Below are 16,017 nucleotides of genomic sequence, written 5' to 3'. Positions count from 1 at the left end.
TGAATCAGCTACATTTTATTTACTCGTCCGTCTGTCTGTCCATCCATCCATCCATCCATCCATCCATCCATCCATCCATCCATCCGTGGGCATTTGGGTCACTTTCCCCCCTGCTGCTGTGAACAGGGGTGTACACATATCTGTTCCTCTGCTCTCAGTTCTTTTGGGTATATGCCCAGCTGTAGAATTGCTGGGTCATGTGGTAATACTATTTTGAATTTGAGGGAAAAATTTATTTTAATTTTTTGTTGGGAGTTGTGCCTGTTAACTGTTGGTGGCTGAACTATTGAATTCTGGTTAATGAAGGCACAAAAATGCGATTTTGAGGAGTGTTAGGTAGAAATTTTCAGTTTAGCTTAGTAACACATTGTATTTCAATATTATTTTACTTGAAGCACTGTTTTTCACAGTGCTTGTACTGTCTTGCATTCCCACTAATGATGCACAGGGGTTGCAGTTTCTTGACATCCTCACCAACACCACTACTTTTCTTTTTTGGATAGTAGCCACCTTAGTGGGTGTGAGGTGGCATCTCATTGTGAGTTTGATTTACATCCTAATGATGAGCGATGTTGAATGTCTTTTCATGTGCTTATTGGCCTTTTGTATATCCTCTCTGGAGAAATGCCCAGATAAATATTTTTAAGAGTAAAATTAGCTAAGTTAGGAAAAATATCACATGATGCCTAGTAAGAATGGTTTCTTGGACATGAGTTCTCTCTCCACTATTCTCTGTGAAGTCATGCTCTTCTTCTAGTTCCTTTCTAGTTAGACAAGCTAAGCTGGAAGCTTTTTTTGGAATAGCCTCCTGACCAGCTGGTACCCGCTTCCCTCCCAGGGCATGAGACATTGTGAGGGCTGCAGATGGGCGTCCAGCCCTGGCGCGCCTTTGAGAGCTGGGTTCTTGAGATGCTGCCATGGCTGGCTCCTCCTCATCTGCCGCCATCACTCCCTGAGTGCTGAGGTGCTGGGCTGTTTCTCAGGCAGATTTTATTCTTAAAGGATTTGTTCATAGAAATGTTTGTTGATTGTGATTGCATGTGGTTCAGCCTTGGGGCATCAGTTGTGGTTGGGGTGAGTTTTTCATGAAGAGAAACCTCTTTGATCTTCAGTTCTTGTGGGTCAACCTCAACATACAGATTGGAGTCACAAACTTTTTCTGCAAAGAAACTGATAGTAAATATTTTAGACTTTTGTGGACCATAAAGTTCCTGTTGCACCTGCTCAATTCTGCTGTTGCAGCAGGAAAGTAGCTGCAGACAATACCTAAAGGAATAGTTCTGCCTGTGTTGCAATACTTTATTTACAAAATCAGGCAACACAACGTATTTTGGCCCATGGACCACAGTGTGATGACCTCTGATGTAGAGTTTCACTTTTCACCATCTCCAGTTTGCCTAACCTCTGTGATTCTAACATAGGCAGATATCCAAGTGGAGCAGAACCGACAACACTTCTATGAACTGTCTCTCGAGTATGTGTGTAAGCTGCAGGAAATCCAAGAACGAAAGAAGTTTGAGTTTGTGGAACCTGTGAGTATTATTGCCAAGTTGTTTGCTGGTGGATTTTTGCAATATAAGATAAGTATTTATCTTCCTAGGTCTGATTTTTGGTTTATAGTTATTAGAGGCCATAGTGCATAAACATGAAAGAGATGTATTGAAAAGGGCAAACACAGCCATGAATTCAAGGAATTGCCTCTAAATCAGTGTTTCTCAACTGTATTTGCACTGCAACATGTAATATTCCCATTGCTACATGATCTCAAGGAAGGCAAACAAGTGCAATTTCTGCTACCTTAGCCCATAGCTCTGTCTTTAAAAAATTTCTCTGAAATAATTTATACTAGAATGAGTGAACATGGGTTGTTTATACCAGTTCAAACTTTGGTACTTTAAACAATTGTTTGTAACATGACTTCGAACACAACTCACAATGCTTATGGCAATCTAAGTTTAGAAGCAGGATATGGAACATTTGAGACAATTTTATGAGTTACTCTGACATTTCATTTTACTTACTTTAGAAACACATGATTTTTGTTTGTGATTATATAGATGTTTTCTAGTAGCTTCAGTTGTTTATTTATGAAGATACATGCACATGAATATATATAACATAATGTAAAGGATATTTCGTGTGGATTTCAGCAAAACACGAACTCATTTTCAGGATTCATTTTAATTTTAATATCAACTTGTTGAATGGTTTCTTTTTCTTCAACAGCTTTATTAAGATAACATTCACACACTACATAATTTACCCATAGTGTGTATGGTTTATAGAAACAAGAATAACCAAGTAATGCTTAAAAATGAGCATTTGTGGAGCTATGGTTTAGTTGCAGCGATAGTCATTAACCTAAACCAGTAAAGTAAACCTCCTCAAAAGCTTTCTTTTTATGTGAAGTAACAGTAATGGCCTGCTTTTATTGGGCATTTATAATGCTCAGTCGCTGTTCAAGTCATTGTTCTAAGTGTTGTACCGAACTCATTAGTCCACACTATTACTCAATGAGGAGATAAGGAAATAGAAGTAGAGAAAGGTTGAATAATTTGCCCAAGGCCCCATAACAAGTCATGGCTGATGTTGGGAATGGAGCCTGCTGGGCATTTGGTGTCACAGCCCCAGATTCCTAACCACCCACGGTGTGGCATTTGGAAGAAAATGAATTTCAACATTTCCTTAACTCTCTCTCCAAATCACTTCTCTTCACTTTAGATTTATTGACTGACACGTGGAGCAGAGGCAACAGCTCTCTAATTAGAGACAGGTTGGGAGTTGGTAGAAAACTAAAGGTTTAATTACGGGTTTGATGCTGCCCCTGGCAAGTCATGGAATATCTTTGTCAACAAAACACAGGGGTTGCACTCTGTTGGATGTGGCTGGGGAGAGTCTGGAGCTCTTCGATTCTGTGATTTTACTTTCTTATAGATTGTATCTACCTATAGTGATAAGATTTCAATTACAAATACTGGGATTCTCCTGACTAAAGAGGACAAATGGATGGCTTTATAATTCAATTTTTCCTACAGAACATGCCATACAAGCTGCCTAATGGCTGTGATATTTAAGGGAAAAAAGCATCATTTTCTATAAAGACCAATTAATAGTGTACTTGGGTTTACTTGAATATTATTGACTTCCCTTTAATCACTTTATTTCAGTGGAATAACAGTGAGATGGCGGGGGGAACACTTGGTTGTTTATATGATTCTTTTTTCTCCTGAGTTGTTTTGTGCTCATACCTCTTTTCTTCCTGTGTTTTAGATGCTGTCATTTTTTCAGGGGATGTTTACCTTCTATCATCAGGGCCATGAACTTGCCAAAGACTTCAATCACTACAAAATGGAACTACAGATCAACATTCAGAATGTAAGGAAATAAAAGCTTTCTTTATAAAAAGATGTTTGAAAAGTGTATTTTTCATTTGTTTTGTTGTATGAAAAGCCTTAAGTGAAGACAACGCTGATCTGTTGGTACTGAGAAACTGAGGGTATGCTGCCATCTGCTGGTCAACTCTTGGTGTGACGAACTGCTCTACAGTTGGTTGAGGCTTGGGAAATTCTGCCACCTGGCGGCTTTTCCTGCATTTTCTGGGTCAATTCTAAGGATAAGCTTTGTTACCTTAACTCTTTAAGTCAGCTATTTCTGTAACAGACAAAAGAGCACTCCACTTTAAGGCATTGAATTTATAATGCACTACATTTCTTCTCCTTTAACTGAGTATCTTGATTTTTGTTCCCAGATAAGCTTATCGTTTGAGTGGAATTTCTTCCCTACATTTTATGCATATTTACTAATGTGTTGGTGTTCACAGTTGCTATTGGTCTTGATTGTTTTCCTTTGGAAAATGTGTGCTTTCTGCCAAGTCTTGGATGAAGAGATTCAGGAGAATAGTGTTAAGCAGCATACTATATGTCATTTTGATCAGGTGGTGGATGTTTTTCCTCTCAACACTAGTTAATCCTGGAGGCGTCCTCATTGACAAGCTGGTCAGGGGATGTTGAGTGTAATTTGAGGTCTTGTTAGGAATGTAGTGAGATAGCTTTGTGACCGACTCACAGCACATAATTAAAGACACACAGGTAGATGGATGGGAATGTGGTTGTTGCCTGCTCTTCATTTCTTTCACAATTAGAAGTTGAGAGTGGGCCGGGAGCAGTGGTTCATACCTGTAGTCCCAGCACTTTGGGAGACCAAGGCGGGTGGATCATGAGGTCCAGATATCGAGACCATCCTGGCCAACATGGTGAAACCCCGTCTCCGCTAAAAATACAAAAATTAGCTGGGCGTGGTGGAGTGCGCCTGTAATCCCAGCTACTCAGGAAGCTGAGGCAGGAGAATTGCTTGAACCCAGGAGGCGGAGGTTGCAGTGAGCTGAGATTGTGCCACTGTACTCCAGCCTGTGCGACAGTGTGAGAATTCGTCTTAAAAAAAAAAAAAAAAAAAGTTGAGGGTAAATACTTTTTGTGTAGATTTTGTTTCTAACTTTTTTTTTTTTAAATGTACAGTTCCCTATACTTGGGAATGTAGATGATAAAACCTCTTATTTTTATAATTTATGTGTCAACTTCTATTTGAGGATTGTCAGGACATTCGCCTGGGCTAATGATAGAGTCCTGGAGTAGATTCTTTCTTTTTCTGCTGCTGTGGTCTCACGATTTGTGAAGGCAGTTATAAAATATGTGGTATGACTATAATGTGACAAAACTTAAAAATCCAAAATGGGTATGTGTGGATTCATTCTAGTTACCCCGGAATTGTCCCTGCAGGTAGTAGAATATTGAGTTTAATGATGTTGAGTTTTTTTTTTTTTTTTTTTTTGAGACAGAGTCTCACTCTGTTGCTGAGGCTGAAGTGCAGTGGCACAACCACTGCTCACTGCAGCCTCAACCTCCTAGGCTCAAGTAATCCTCCTGCCTCAGCCTCCTGAGTAGCTGGGACTGCCGGTGCATGCCAGCACACCCAGCTAATTTTTTTTTTCTTTTTGATAGAGATGGCATCCCACTGTGTTGCCCAGGCTGCTCTGAAACTTCAGGGTTCAAGTGATCCTCTTTCGTCAGCCTCCCAAGATCCTGGCATTATGGGGGTGAGCCACCATGCCTGGCCAATGTTGAGATTATTCAGAATATTTTGCAGGCAGCAGAAAACAGTTACGTAAAAAGAACACTAGGTAGTTTACATAAGTGGTCCCCAACCTTTTTGGCACCAGGGACCGGTTTTAAGGAAGACAATTCTTCTATAGATGGAATGGAGGTGGGGGAAGATAGGGTATGGTTTCGTGATGAAACTTCCACCTCAGGTCATCAGGCATCATTAGATTCTCGTAAGGAGTGCACAATCTAGATCCTTTGCGTGCGCAGTTCACAATAGGGTTCGTGCTCCTATGAGAATCTAATGCCACCGCTGATCTGACAGAAGGTCGACTCAGGCGGTTATGCTCACCTGCCGCTCACCTCCTGCCATGTGACCCGATTTCTAACAGGCCATGGACCAGTACCAGTTGGCAGCCTGAGGGTTGGGGACCCCTGCTTGAGATTATAACTCCTGTTTTCCCCTCCACTTACTGGCTGTATAATTTGTGGAAATTCACCTTTTTTTGTCTGGACCTCATCTGTCAAGTGCAGGACTGGCCAGAATGAGAACCTTCGGGCAGGACTGTATATACAACTTCCAGAATCAAGGTAGAATGAAGAAAATAGTGCCCCTTATTTAGAGATAATGAAGAGTTTCAGATCAGAGGCATTTAATCATTAAACCAAGCAGAAGCTTGTGAATGCCCTTGAAGCCAGCGCTTTGCCTCAGGCTCCGGGGTGAGCTGTGGGGAAACGTCAGTCTTTTGGGATGTTCAGTGAAACTCCCTGCACAGCTCATTTATTTGTGGAAGTGTGTTTATAACACACCTGTGGGGAAGGCGGGGGTCTATTTACCTTATATAAACCAAAAAAACTTTCAGAGGCATTAAATATTTAGATGGTAATGAGCAATATTCAGTCCTGAAATCTTCTGAGCAAACTTTGAAGCTAAGCTATCATTTGAAATGTTTCACAAAATGACCTGGTTGGAATCCTTAATATATTCAGAACTTACACAATTGACAACAGTATTCATTTTCTGTAGAGAAATGGGGAAATGACAGTTTATTGAAAAAAAGCCTTTTTTTGTATTGTCTCGCACTTAAGGATGTGTGGTCATCAGTAAATTGCCCTACATTCTCAACCTTTTTTCTAAATATTCCTGTCTTGATTTTATTTGGCTGTTTCAACTCAGAGTTTCTCTTGGCCTCACCTTCAGTATTGAGAACACGTGATCTAGGTGGCATCTCTGCTCTTCAAAATGTTAGTTTTTAGCTACTTTTTTTTTTTTTTTAAGTCAGAAACACCAGCACTTTTGAAACGTGGGTCACTCATTCTGTATCATCTGCTGTACTTCAGTGACGCTGTAATTTGCTCATTTCCTGGCCATTCATCTCGTTCCTTGATGTCAGTTTTTTATTATAATAAAGATAAAATGATGGGTATATAAAACAACATATTGTTGAAAAAAGTCCCAGTTGTGGTGTGTGTGTGTGTGTGTGTGTGTGTTGCATATATTTGTTTGTTTGAGATGGAGTCTTGCCCTGTCACCCAGGCTGGAGTGCAGCAGCCCTATCTCGGCTCACTGCAAACTCCGCCTCCCGGGTTCATGCCGTTTTCCTGTTTCCCGAATAGTTGGGACTACAGGCATCTGCCACCATGCCTGGCTAATTTTTTTGTATTTTTTGGTAGAGATGGGGATTCACCGTGTTAGCCAGGATGGTCTCAGTCTCCTGACCTCGTGATCCACCTGCCTCAGTATCCTAAAGTGTTGGGATTTACTGGCGTGAGCTACTGTGTCCAGCCACATATATATATTTTAGGAAACATAATCAAATGTTAACTGCCTCTGCATTATAACATCATAAATATTTTGGTCATCTTTTTAGTATTTAATTTTAGTAAAACAAAACTTTTATAATCAGAAAATGGTAAAAGTTATTTAAAAGTGAAAACCTATTTTTCCCCATTTGATAATACCTATTGTATTGTAAAAGTGCCTAGACTTTTTTTTTTTTTCTTGAGAAATTGAGTCTTCATTTTCTGTAATCTAGAGTGATAAATGGAAATCAAGGAAGTAGCAAGATGGCTTTTAGGAAATGGGTTTTCCAGAAGAATGGAAATTGCCTCAAATTTAAAGAATATTTTAAGGAACTAATTTTGAACTTTTGCGATTTCTGTCTCCTGAAGAATGTGGGGAAGAGACTAGAATAGAATTCTTCCTGGAAGGAAATACAGTGTGCAGAATTTTAGGATTCATAAAGAGTCCCTAGAAGATAACAAGAATGGGTAGGAAGTGTTTAAGAACATGGGCAAAATATTTTTGTCACAATATTGTAAGGAAAGTAGAATACCAAAACTACAGACTTGTGTGTGTGTGTGTGTGTGTTTTTAAAAGAGATTAGAAATGATGACATCAAAATATAACAGCAGTTACCTGAGGGGTGGGCTATTGGTTAGCTTTAGTCTTATCCCTTTTCTTTTTGCCCCACAAATGGGACTATTTGTGTCCGTCTCTCTGTTTTACAGTGATATGGATTAGTTTTTATAATCAGAAAAGAAGTTTTTTAAAGATGTTTTCTCTTTCAGTCAGATTTAAAATACTAAAATAATAAGGCTTAATTTAAAGCTAGTTTATTTGGAAATGTTTAATTCCTAAAGCATGTAAAGAAAACAAGGCAGCAATGATCTTTTATTGGATAGATGGATAGCATTAGTGTCCTGCCATATAGGTTATTGTGAGAATTAGAGAACCATGTACCTGCTCAAATGTTACCTATTGTAATGTTTGGGGTCTAACATTATTGTAATTAGAAGATGCCTTCATATGTGCTTGGAACTTATAATTGGAAATTGCAAGGTTTTAGCCATTCTACTGATTTTATGCAAATTTTTCAGTGCGTAACTTACCTAAAAATGGTACCATTAAAAAATAGTGGCTGGGGATGGTGACTCACGCTGGGGATTAACCCAGCACTTTGGGGTGTTGAGGCGGGAGGATCACTTGAGCACCAGAGTTCAGGACCAGCCTGGGCAACATAGTGAGACCCTGTCTCCACAAAAGTAGAGAAGAATTAGCTGGAGGTGGTGGTGCATGTGAGTAGTCCCTGTACTCGGGAGGCTGAGGTGGGAGGATCATTTGCGCCTGGGAGGTCGAGGCTGCAGTGAACTGTGATTGTGCCACTGTACTCCAGCCTGAGCAACAGAGTGAGACCTGTTCTCAAGAGGAAAAAAAAAAAAGCCTTCCATTCCCAGTGCAGACAATAAACCTCTGAGGAAGTCGGGTGGTGAGGGAGAGGGGAACCTCATGGAGGTGTCTGCAGCAGGGATGGTGGAGTGGTGATGAGACAGAGGTGGCTGCTGGGGCATTTGGGAGGTTGCTTATGCTGCGCAGAGATGTTAAGTGAGCACATAAGCAGACATGCTGAAAGTGAGAACCAGGCTTTTTACTGCCTGGGAAGAAATTCACAAATTTGGAAGGAGAGAGACTGGAAAGAAACCTGAAGAACTGGAGTAGAATTAGATTTCTTGGTAGGAAGTCATGGATTTGCAAATATATAGGTAGATATAGAAGTAGTGATTGTGTGTTTGTATAAACACACGTGCTCTGTGTAGACAGTTGACCTTTGAACAACGTTGGGGTTAGCACCTCTGCACTGTTGGGTGTCTGCATATAACTGTTGACTTCCCCCAAACTTGACTACTAATTGCCTACTGTTGATCCCATAACAGAAATAGTTGATTACCACATATTTTGTGTGTTCTATGTGTGATATACTGTGTTCTTACAATGAAGTAAGCTAGAGAAAAGAAAATGTTACTGCAAAAATCATAAGGAAGAGAAAATATACTTACTATTCTTTAAGTGGAAGTGGATCCTCATAAAGGCCTTCATGTGTTTTCATAATGAGTAGACTGAGGAGGAAAAGTTGCTGTCGCAGGAGTTGTAGATGGGGAGGAAATCCATGTATTAGTAGATCCACAAATTTCAAGCCTGTGTTAAGGCTCAACTGTATGAACATCTGTTTCCTCAGTCTGTCTGCTGAGAAGACTTAGAAGCAATGATACTTCCTTAGCTGTGAGCACACTGTACCCGGATCTTGGCTTCCAAATACTAAATACTCTCCACTAAAAAGAACAAGAGCTCCTTTCCAGGACTGGGGCAGGGAAAGTGTAAGATGAGCTTAGGGTACCTTATTGGACCGGAAAGCAAGGAACTGGTCGAAAATTAAAGGGACCAGTCAAAAGACAGAAACCAGCTCGAAGAGACTCCTGCTGCTCAAATCTAGGGCAATTTGAGCATGAACATAAATAATAGGATTATTGGCTTAAATACAAGTGTGTGTGTACATGCTGTCACCTGTGATAGCATCCATCCATGTATGACATGCATATATATGCATATGTGTAAATATACACACATGGGGAGAAGTGAGGGTTGGAAGGAATCTCAGCAAAATGACCAAGGAGGGGAGTAAAATCAGGGTGAAATTAGTACAAAGATGGGGATAAGGGCCGGGGATGGTGGCTCATGCTTATAATCCCAACAGTGTGGGAGGCTGAAGCGGGTAGATTGCTTAAGCCCAGGAGTTCGAGACCAGCCTGGACCCCATGTTGAGACCCCCGTCTCTACAAAACAACAACAACAACAACAACTACAACAAAAACCACACACACAAAAATTAAGCCTGGCGTGGTGGTGTGCGCCTGTAGTCCCAGCTCCTCTGGAGACTGAGGTGAGAGGATGGCTTGAGTTCAGGAGGTTGAGGCTGCAGTGAGGTATGATCGTGCCACTGTACTCCGGCCTGGGAGACAGAGTGAGACCCTGTCTTTAAAAAAAAAAAAAAAAAAAATGGATAAGAAAACCTGGAAAAATGGAAGGAGAGAGGGAGCCTAGTCATCAACAACTGAGTTCTACTTGCTTTGCAGGCTTATACTTTCTTACAGGACATAAGCTGATTTTTCTCACAGCTTAGTTTGTGTTTAAAAGAAAACAAACCTCGGCAGACAGGTTTTCCCTTTTACAATCTACATTTATCAGATGACTCTCCATCCCTTGACAAAAAAGATGTGCCATTCTACCATTTTCCCACGCTTAGGACTCTTGGCAACCCCTTTTATTGTAGGGAGGAAAGAGGAGAAATTTCAATAATAATTTTCTTTCTCAGTTCCTCCACAGTTTCACATCAGCAGTTTTTTGGTATTAATACAATTATTTTTGAGCCTGGATGAAAGAAGTGTCCAGGAACACGGTAGTGCCGACTCATCACAATTGCCTCGGTAATAATTCTGTCACTTCACCTTGCATATACGTTTTCAGTGTAGCTGTTTGACAGATATTGGCACACCACGTCTCCTGCGTTTCAGAAATGCGATTTGTCTCTTCACTTATCAAAGACATTATTTGTGTAGGTGATATTTTTTGCCCGCTTCCGTCTGCAGGGAAGGAATGTCATTTTCAAGTGCAATTGCCATGACCTGGAAAAACTGACACTTGTATTTATTAGTTTGCAAAGAAGAATTAAACTTTTTCAGATTCTGAGTATTTACAGACTGCTAATGTAACAGTAATAAATCAGATTGATTGAGTCAGATTGGTTGTTGCAAAGGAAATACTTCTTAGGTAGATATATTAAAACCTACTTATGTTTTAAACCTAAAATTTAGTAGTAGTGTGAGACCTGAAGGCAGGAATTTTTTATGTTGAATAATAAAATTATTCATGGTGTTAGAAAGCCTCCAAAGTAAGTAACCTGTAGTAACCCTGGCTTATACTCCTCTGGTAGCTATTTTACCACTATTTTTTTTTTCTTTGCGCATTGATCTCAGTAAGAATATATACTGGAAGGAATGGGGATATTTTGATAAATTTATAAAAAAGTTATTTAGAGTTTAAAAATGTAATTACGGTTATCCAGAGACTTTAAAATGTGCACGAGAAAACTCAGAACTTGACATTTATGTGTGTTTTTTAATTCATTTCAGACACGGAATCGATTTGAAGGAACAAGGTCAGAAGTGGAAGAGCTTATGAACAAAATCAGACAGAATCCCAAGGACCACAAACGAGCAAGTCAGTTTACAGCAGAAGGCTACCTGTATGTCCAGGAAAAAAGTAAGAGGACCTCCAGCAGTGGCTACGTGGCTGCTTAAACATGCAAATTATTGAAAACTCTGCTGTTCTTGCCGTTACTGTGACAGTTTGGGCAATTATTCCTACCCCTTTCCCTGCCTGCTTCTGTTGCCTAGTGGGTATATATTGCATATTTAGGAGAAACACATTCCAGCCCTGGAGAGAGGAGTACAGTGAGCTTAGGAGTGGCTGTGAGCACCCTGTTCTTCTGACACCCCACTAGCTTCTGTTTCACACTGTGTGCGCCCCAGGAACATGGTTGTAAAGGAGTCAGAATTTGGAGTAAGATTGAAAATGAGCCAGAGTTACGAGGGTATATTGTTTTTTCTCCTTCCCCCTCACCTCTGCCCTCATTACCAATGCACACAGGCACACACATTCATACACGCATACATATCCTCCCCTCCCACAACCCTGCCTCACCGTCATCCTAAGGTCAAGAGGGACATATTAGTATTTTTCTCCTTCCTTCATACCATTTTTGTTCTACCAATCTGAGATAGTTAGTTCTTACTCAAATCATCAGGAAGACTGCAGATAGTGATAAAAGATACTCGTATGTGGCATCCTAACTTGTAGGGATTTTAGTCTTTGTTACTGTCTTAGCAAATACACAGTGCACAGATTGTTCTCATTTTGAAAACTGAAGAACCTGTATTTCTTTCAGACTTTGAACATTTGGTCTTATTTTAACAGCTAAGCTCTTAAAGTTTACTACTTCAACTGTAGAACCCAATTGCTAGTTAGCAGGAAGGATGAGAATGTGAAATGTGTCTCTCTTTACTATTTCCCTCCCTCTTCACCCTTAACTGTAATTAGGGTGTTTTACAGATTTCACTTCATTTAAGTGTGGCTGAGTTACAGGACTTTCAATCCAACCTAAAAATTTACTAGTAGAGATGACTCAGGGAAAGGTTACAGGATATCTGTGCTTTGAATGGAAGTTCATGTTCTATGCAGGCAGCAGGATGGTTGTGCGTTTTCCATTTGCCCTTATTCTGGAATCTTGCAGCCTTCACCTCTTGTGAGCAGTTGTATGATATGGCAGAAGTCCGAATTTTTCTCATACATTATCTTATTAATCTCAGTTTTTAAAATTTAGTTTGAAAGAACTAAATTAAAACTCAAGATAGTCATGAGAATGTTAGAATTATTTGTGTTACATGCCCAAGTGAAAATCACAGGAAACTTTAATGTTTACATTCATCACTGTTGCCTTTGAGAGAAATTGGACTGAAGCAACATAACAGTAGTGGTAAAATTCTTGGCTCACTTACTGTATACCCAGCACTGTGCTAAACTTGTATACTACTTGTCTCATTTATCCATAAAACAGCCCTATGAAGTGTAAGGTACTATTATTATTCCCCATTTATAAATGAAAATGGAGGCCCTGAGAGGTAAATAATGTTCCCTAGGTCATACAACTACTGAATGCTGGAATTGTCATTCTGAAAGTAGAGTCCGTGTTGGTAACGTCTCCTGTAAATTGCTTGGCGCTTGGACAGGCGTGAAAGAGCATCGTTAGTGTGTATGCCCAGAGCTGGTCGAATAGGCTCTGTTAGTTGTCAGAAAGGTGTGGTGGCTTAAGTAGTGGAAAGACCTTGATATTTGGGGTCAGAGATTCCGATTTAAGGTTCGGCTTTGTCATTTTCCAGGCATTTGGGCTAAGCTTACATTTTTTTAGATTAAAAAGGCAGTAAGTATCATCCTCTCTGGGCAGTTTTTTTTTTTTTTTCTTAGAGTTAAATAAAATATCTGTGCAATAGTTTTTCGTGAACCATAGAACACAGTACAAATGCTGGTTCTTTAAAACACACAACAGTGGTTCCCAAATTCAGGTCTCTGGACTAATGATGGTCTGAGATAAAATTGATTTTAGTCTGTAACTCCTTTCATCTATTACCCCATCCCAAATAATGTAATTAGCTTTTCCTAAAACTAGCTAAAAGCATTCCTTTTACATGAGTTATTTTTTTCCCCTCCTGAGCTTATCTTTTTTTAGGTGTAGAAGCTTTGTTTGTACATGAAATTACAGTGATAACAGATGTTAATTGCTTTTGTAAAAATGTCTTGACTCAGTAAAGTAAAAAATTGTCAACTTCTGCTGGGCCTAACCTTTAATTTGTTGTTAGACTTCTATTGGCATGTGAAGTTCCAGATGCTAGAGGTCCCTCTGACATACAGCACTGTCCTGTGAGCCTTAATGGTGGTACTGCTGACTTAGTAAGAGTGGAAAAGGGGTTCAGAGAATGTTCTGGGGCATACTTGGACAGTCACTCCTATTGTCTTAAATTTCTTATTCTTCATACTTCTTTTTTTTCTTTTTTGCTAGGGGTACAGATGTGAGCCACCGCGCCTGGCCATTCTCTTGATTCTTAAGATTTTCTAGACCTTACTGATTACAGTAATGTTAAGCCAGACAATGCCAATGTTAATTTATTTTATTTTTTGACAGTGTTGCTCAGTCACCTAGGCTGGAGCGCAGTGACACGACCTTGGCTCACTGCAACTTCCGCCTCCTGGGTTCAAGCCATTCTCCTGCCACACCCTCCCAAGTAGCTGGGGTTACAGGCACGTGCCACCATGCCCAGCTAATTGTTGTTGTTGTTGTTATTGTTTTTGAGACGGAGTCTCTGTCGCCCAGGCTGGAGTGCAGCGGCGCGGTCTCAGCTCACTGCAACTTCCGCCTCCTGGGTTCAGGCTATTCCCCTGCCTCAGCCTCCCGAGTAGCTGGGACTATAGGTGCTTACCACCACCCTGGCTAAATTTTTTGTGTTTTAGTAGAGACGGGGTTTCTGCTAAACGAGGATGGTCTCCATCTCCTGACTTCATGATCCACCTGCCTTGGCCTCCCAAAGTGCTGGGATTACAGGCATAAACCCCCACGCCCCACCCATACTTCATTTTTAAAGGTTAGCTTTCAATCATCAGTAAGAGCAGCTGCTTACCAGGGTGCTGTTCATGGACTTAAAGTGCACTAGGTGGATTTTTAGACTAGATGCTTCTTAGCACTATGATTCTATAATTCTATCATTTTGAGAGGCCAGAATTAAATCCCAAACCATCTCATATATGGGATGCAACTTTTGAAACCGTTGTGAGCTCTTAATACCTAGAAACAAACAAAAAAATTGAGCTTATATTTAAGAGATATTCAGGTAGGAGATAACTGTTGATTTTTCTGGCAAAATATTTAAACAGTATGTCTTCAAATCACTTCTGTGTTGCTAAATCTGTCTTAGAGTTTTGTTTCAAAGCACCTCTTCTTCTTTTCCCTTTTCTTATTAGAACCAGCAGTATTGCTGATCTGTTTCATTGATTCACCTGTATCTGTTGCTGCTTTTTAGACTTTTCCTCTTTAGTAATGTATTTATAGCTCTGCATATCTGCTTAATTTATGAGGGAAAATATAAAGGGCTGTTTTTTTGTTGAAGGGCCTGCTCCGTTTGGTTCCAGTTGGGTCAAACACTATTGCATGTATCGAAAAGCAGCGAAGAAGTTCAACATGATCCCATTTGAGCACAGATCTGGAGGGAAACTTGTAAGTATTTGATTCAACATAGAATAGATTTTAGTCTGTCAGAGGTAGTGTTGGAGGGTGTCATTTTAATGGTTTATATTCACTGATGACAAATTTTTAGTTTTAAAATCTTTGTTTTGTTTTTAAGTGAAATGGGCCAGAAGACAGCACAATGTATATGTTTTCTGAATTGCATGCTTGGGTTTTAAACCACTAGATTTTTTTTTTTTTGGTCTTCATTTAAGTTCTGGGATACATGTGCCGAACGTGCAGGTTTGTTACATAGGTATACATGTGTCATGGTGCTTTGCTGCACCCATCAGCCTGTCATCTACATTAGATAATTCTCCTAATGCTATCCCTCCGGTAGCCCCCCACCCCCTCAGAGGCCCCAGTATGTCATGTTCCCCTCCCTGTTTCTGTATGCTCTCATTGTCAGCTCCCACTTATGAGTGAGAATATGCAGTTTTAACCACTCGGTATTTTTTTAGGTGAACAATAGAGCCCTTTTATGTCACTGTTTAAGATAAAGGTAACATTGACAGCAAGCTTTCATGACTCAGTGGTTCCTCAGCATTTATACAATGGAGCTGACTTGCACAAATGTATTCATAGCCTAAAAACAAAGAAGAGTGATCTGTAATAAATTTTACTGTTGTTCAGTTGTCTTACAAAGTTCTCACATAGGTATTTGCAATGCATTTAGTTAACTGCTCCCCCTGAAATTAAAACAGCAGAGCGTAATAGTAAGAAAAGAGCAGGAAGACCTTACAGAGGTGGCTGTGTAGAAAGGTGATCTTTATATGTATTTTAAATGGAATCTGCAGCTTATTACAATAGTTAATGGTCTAGAAACAAAACTCTTCCCACCAATGTTCAACATAATTGATAACACATTTTTAAGAAAGCAGGTTAATTCATTGCTTGCTGGGTGAGTGGGTATGGTTTTGCTTAGGTGAATAAAAAAAACAAAACCAAAACCTAAGTTCACTTCTATTTACTTACACGATGCCTTTCCCTGAAAAATATTTAAAGCAGCTTTTAATAAAAACACATTTATATAATAATGAAAGAGACATGGAAAATTAGTCATGGTGAGGAGAAGGAAGCGAGGAGATGGCTCTTGAAGCATCAGGTTTGAGTCTGAGTTTCTTGTCAGAGCCGATTCAAGTCCTGAGATATTTCTGCTTAGTGATACCTTTCTGTTTTAGCCTCCAAATAATAATAAATATGTTATGGAATATAGCTGGAGATTTTGAATATTTGTATATCTTTTTTTTTTT

General features: G+C 39.8%; 1 protein-coding gene across 1 annotated transcript in view; it reads left to right on the top strand.

Moving 5' to 3' along the window:
- ARHGAP10 (Rho GTPase activating protein 10) overlaps positions 1–16,017 on the top strand; it is a 341,948-nt gene that overhangs the window by 139,985 nt on the left and 185,946 nt on the right. Inside the window, exons 6-9 of the mRNA XM_011956701.1 lie at positions 1,422–1,532; positions 3,271–3,375; positions 11,064–11,193; positions 14,649–14,755. Of these exons, the coding sequence (XP_011812091.1) occupies positions 1,422–1,532; positions 3,271–3,375; positions 11,064–11,193; positions 14,649–14,755 (453 nt within the window). The remainder of the gene's footprint in view (positions 1–1,421; positions 1,533–3,270; positions 3,376–11,063; positions 11,194–14,648; positions 14,756–16,017) is intronic.

The sequence above is a fragment of the Colobus angolensis genome, unplaced genomic scaffold, assembly GCF_000951035.1.
Source record: "Colobus angolensis palliatus isolate OR3802 unplaced genomic scaffold, Cang.pa_1.0 Scaffold111, whole genome shotgun sequence".
In the NCBI taxonomy this organism is placed as follows: Eukaryota; Metazoa; Chordata; class Mammalia; order Primates; family Cercopithecidae; genus Colobus; species Colobus angolensis.
Note: the sequence above shows the minus strand (reverse complement) of the source record. Positions and strands in the feature narration are given on the sequence as shown.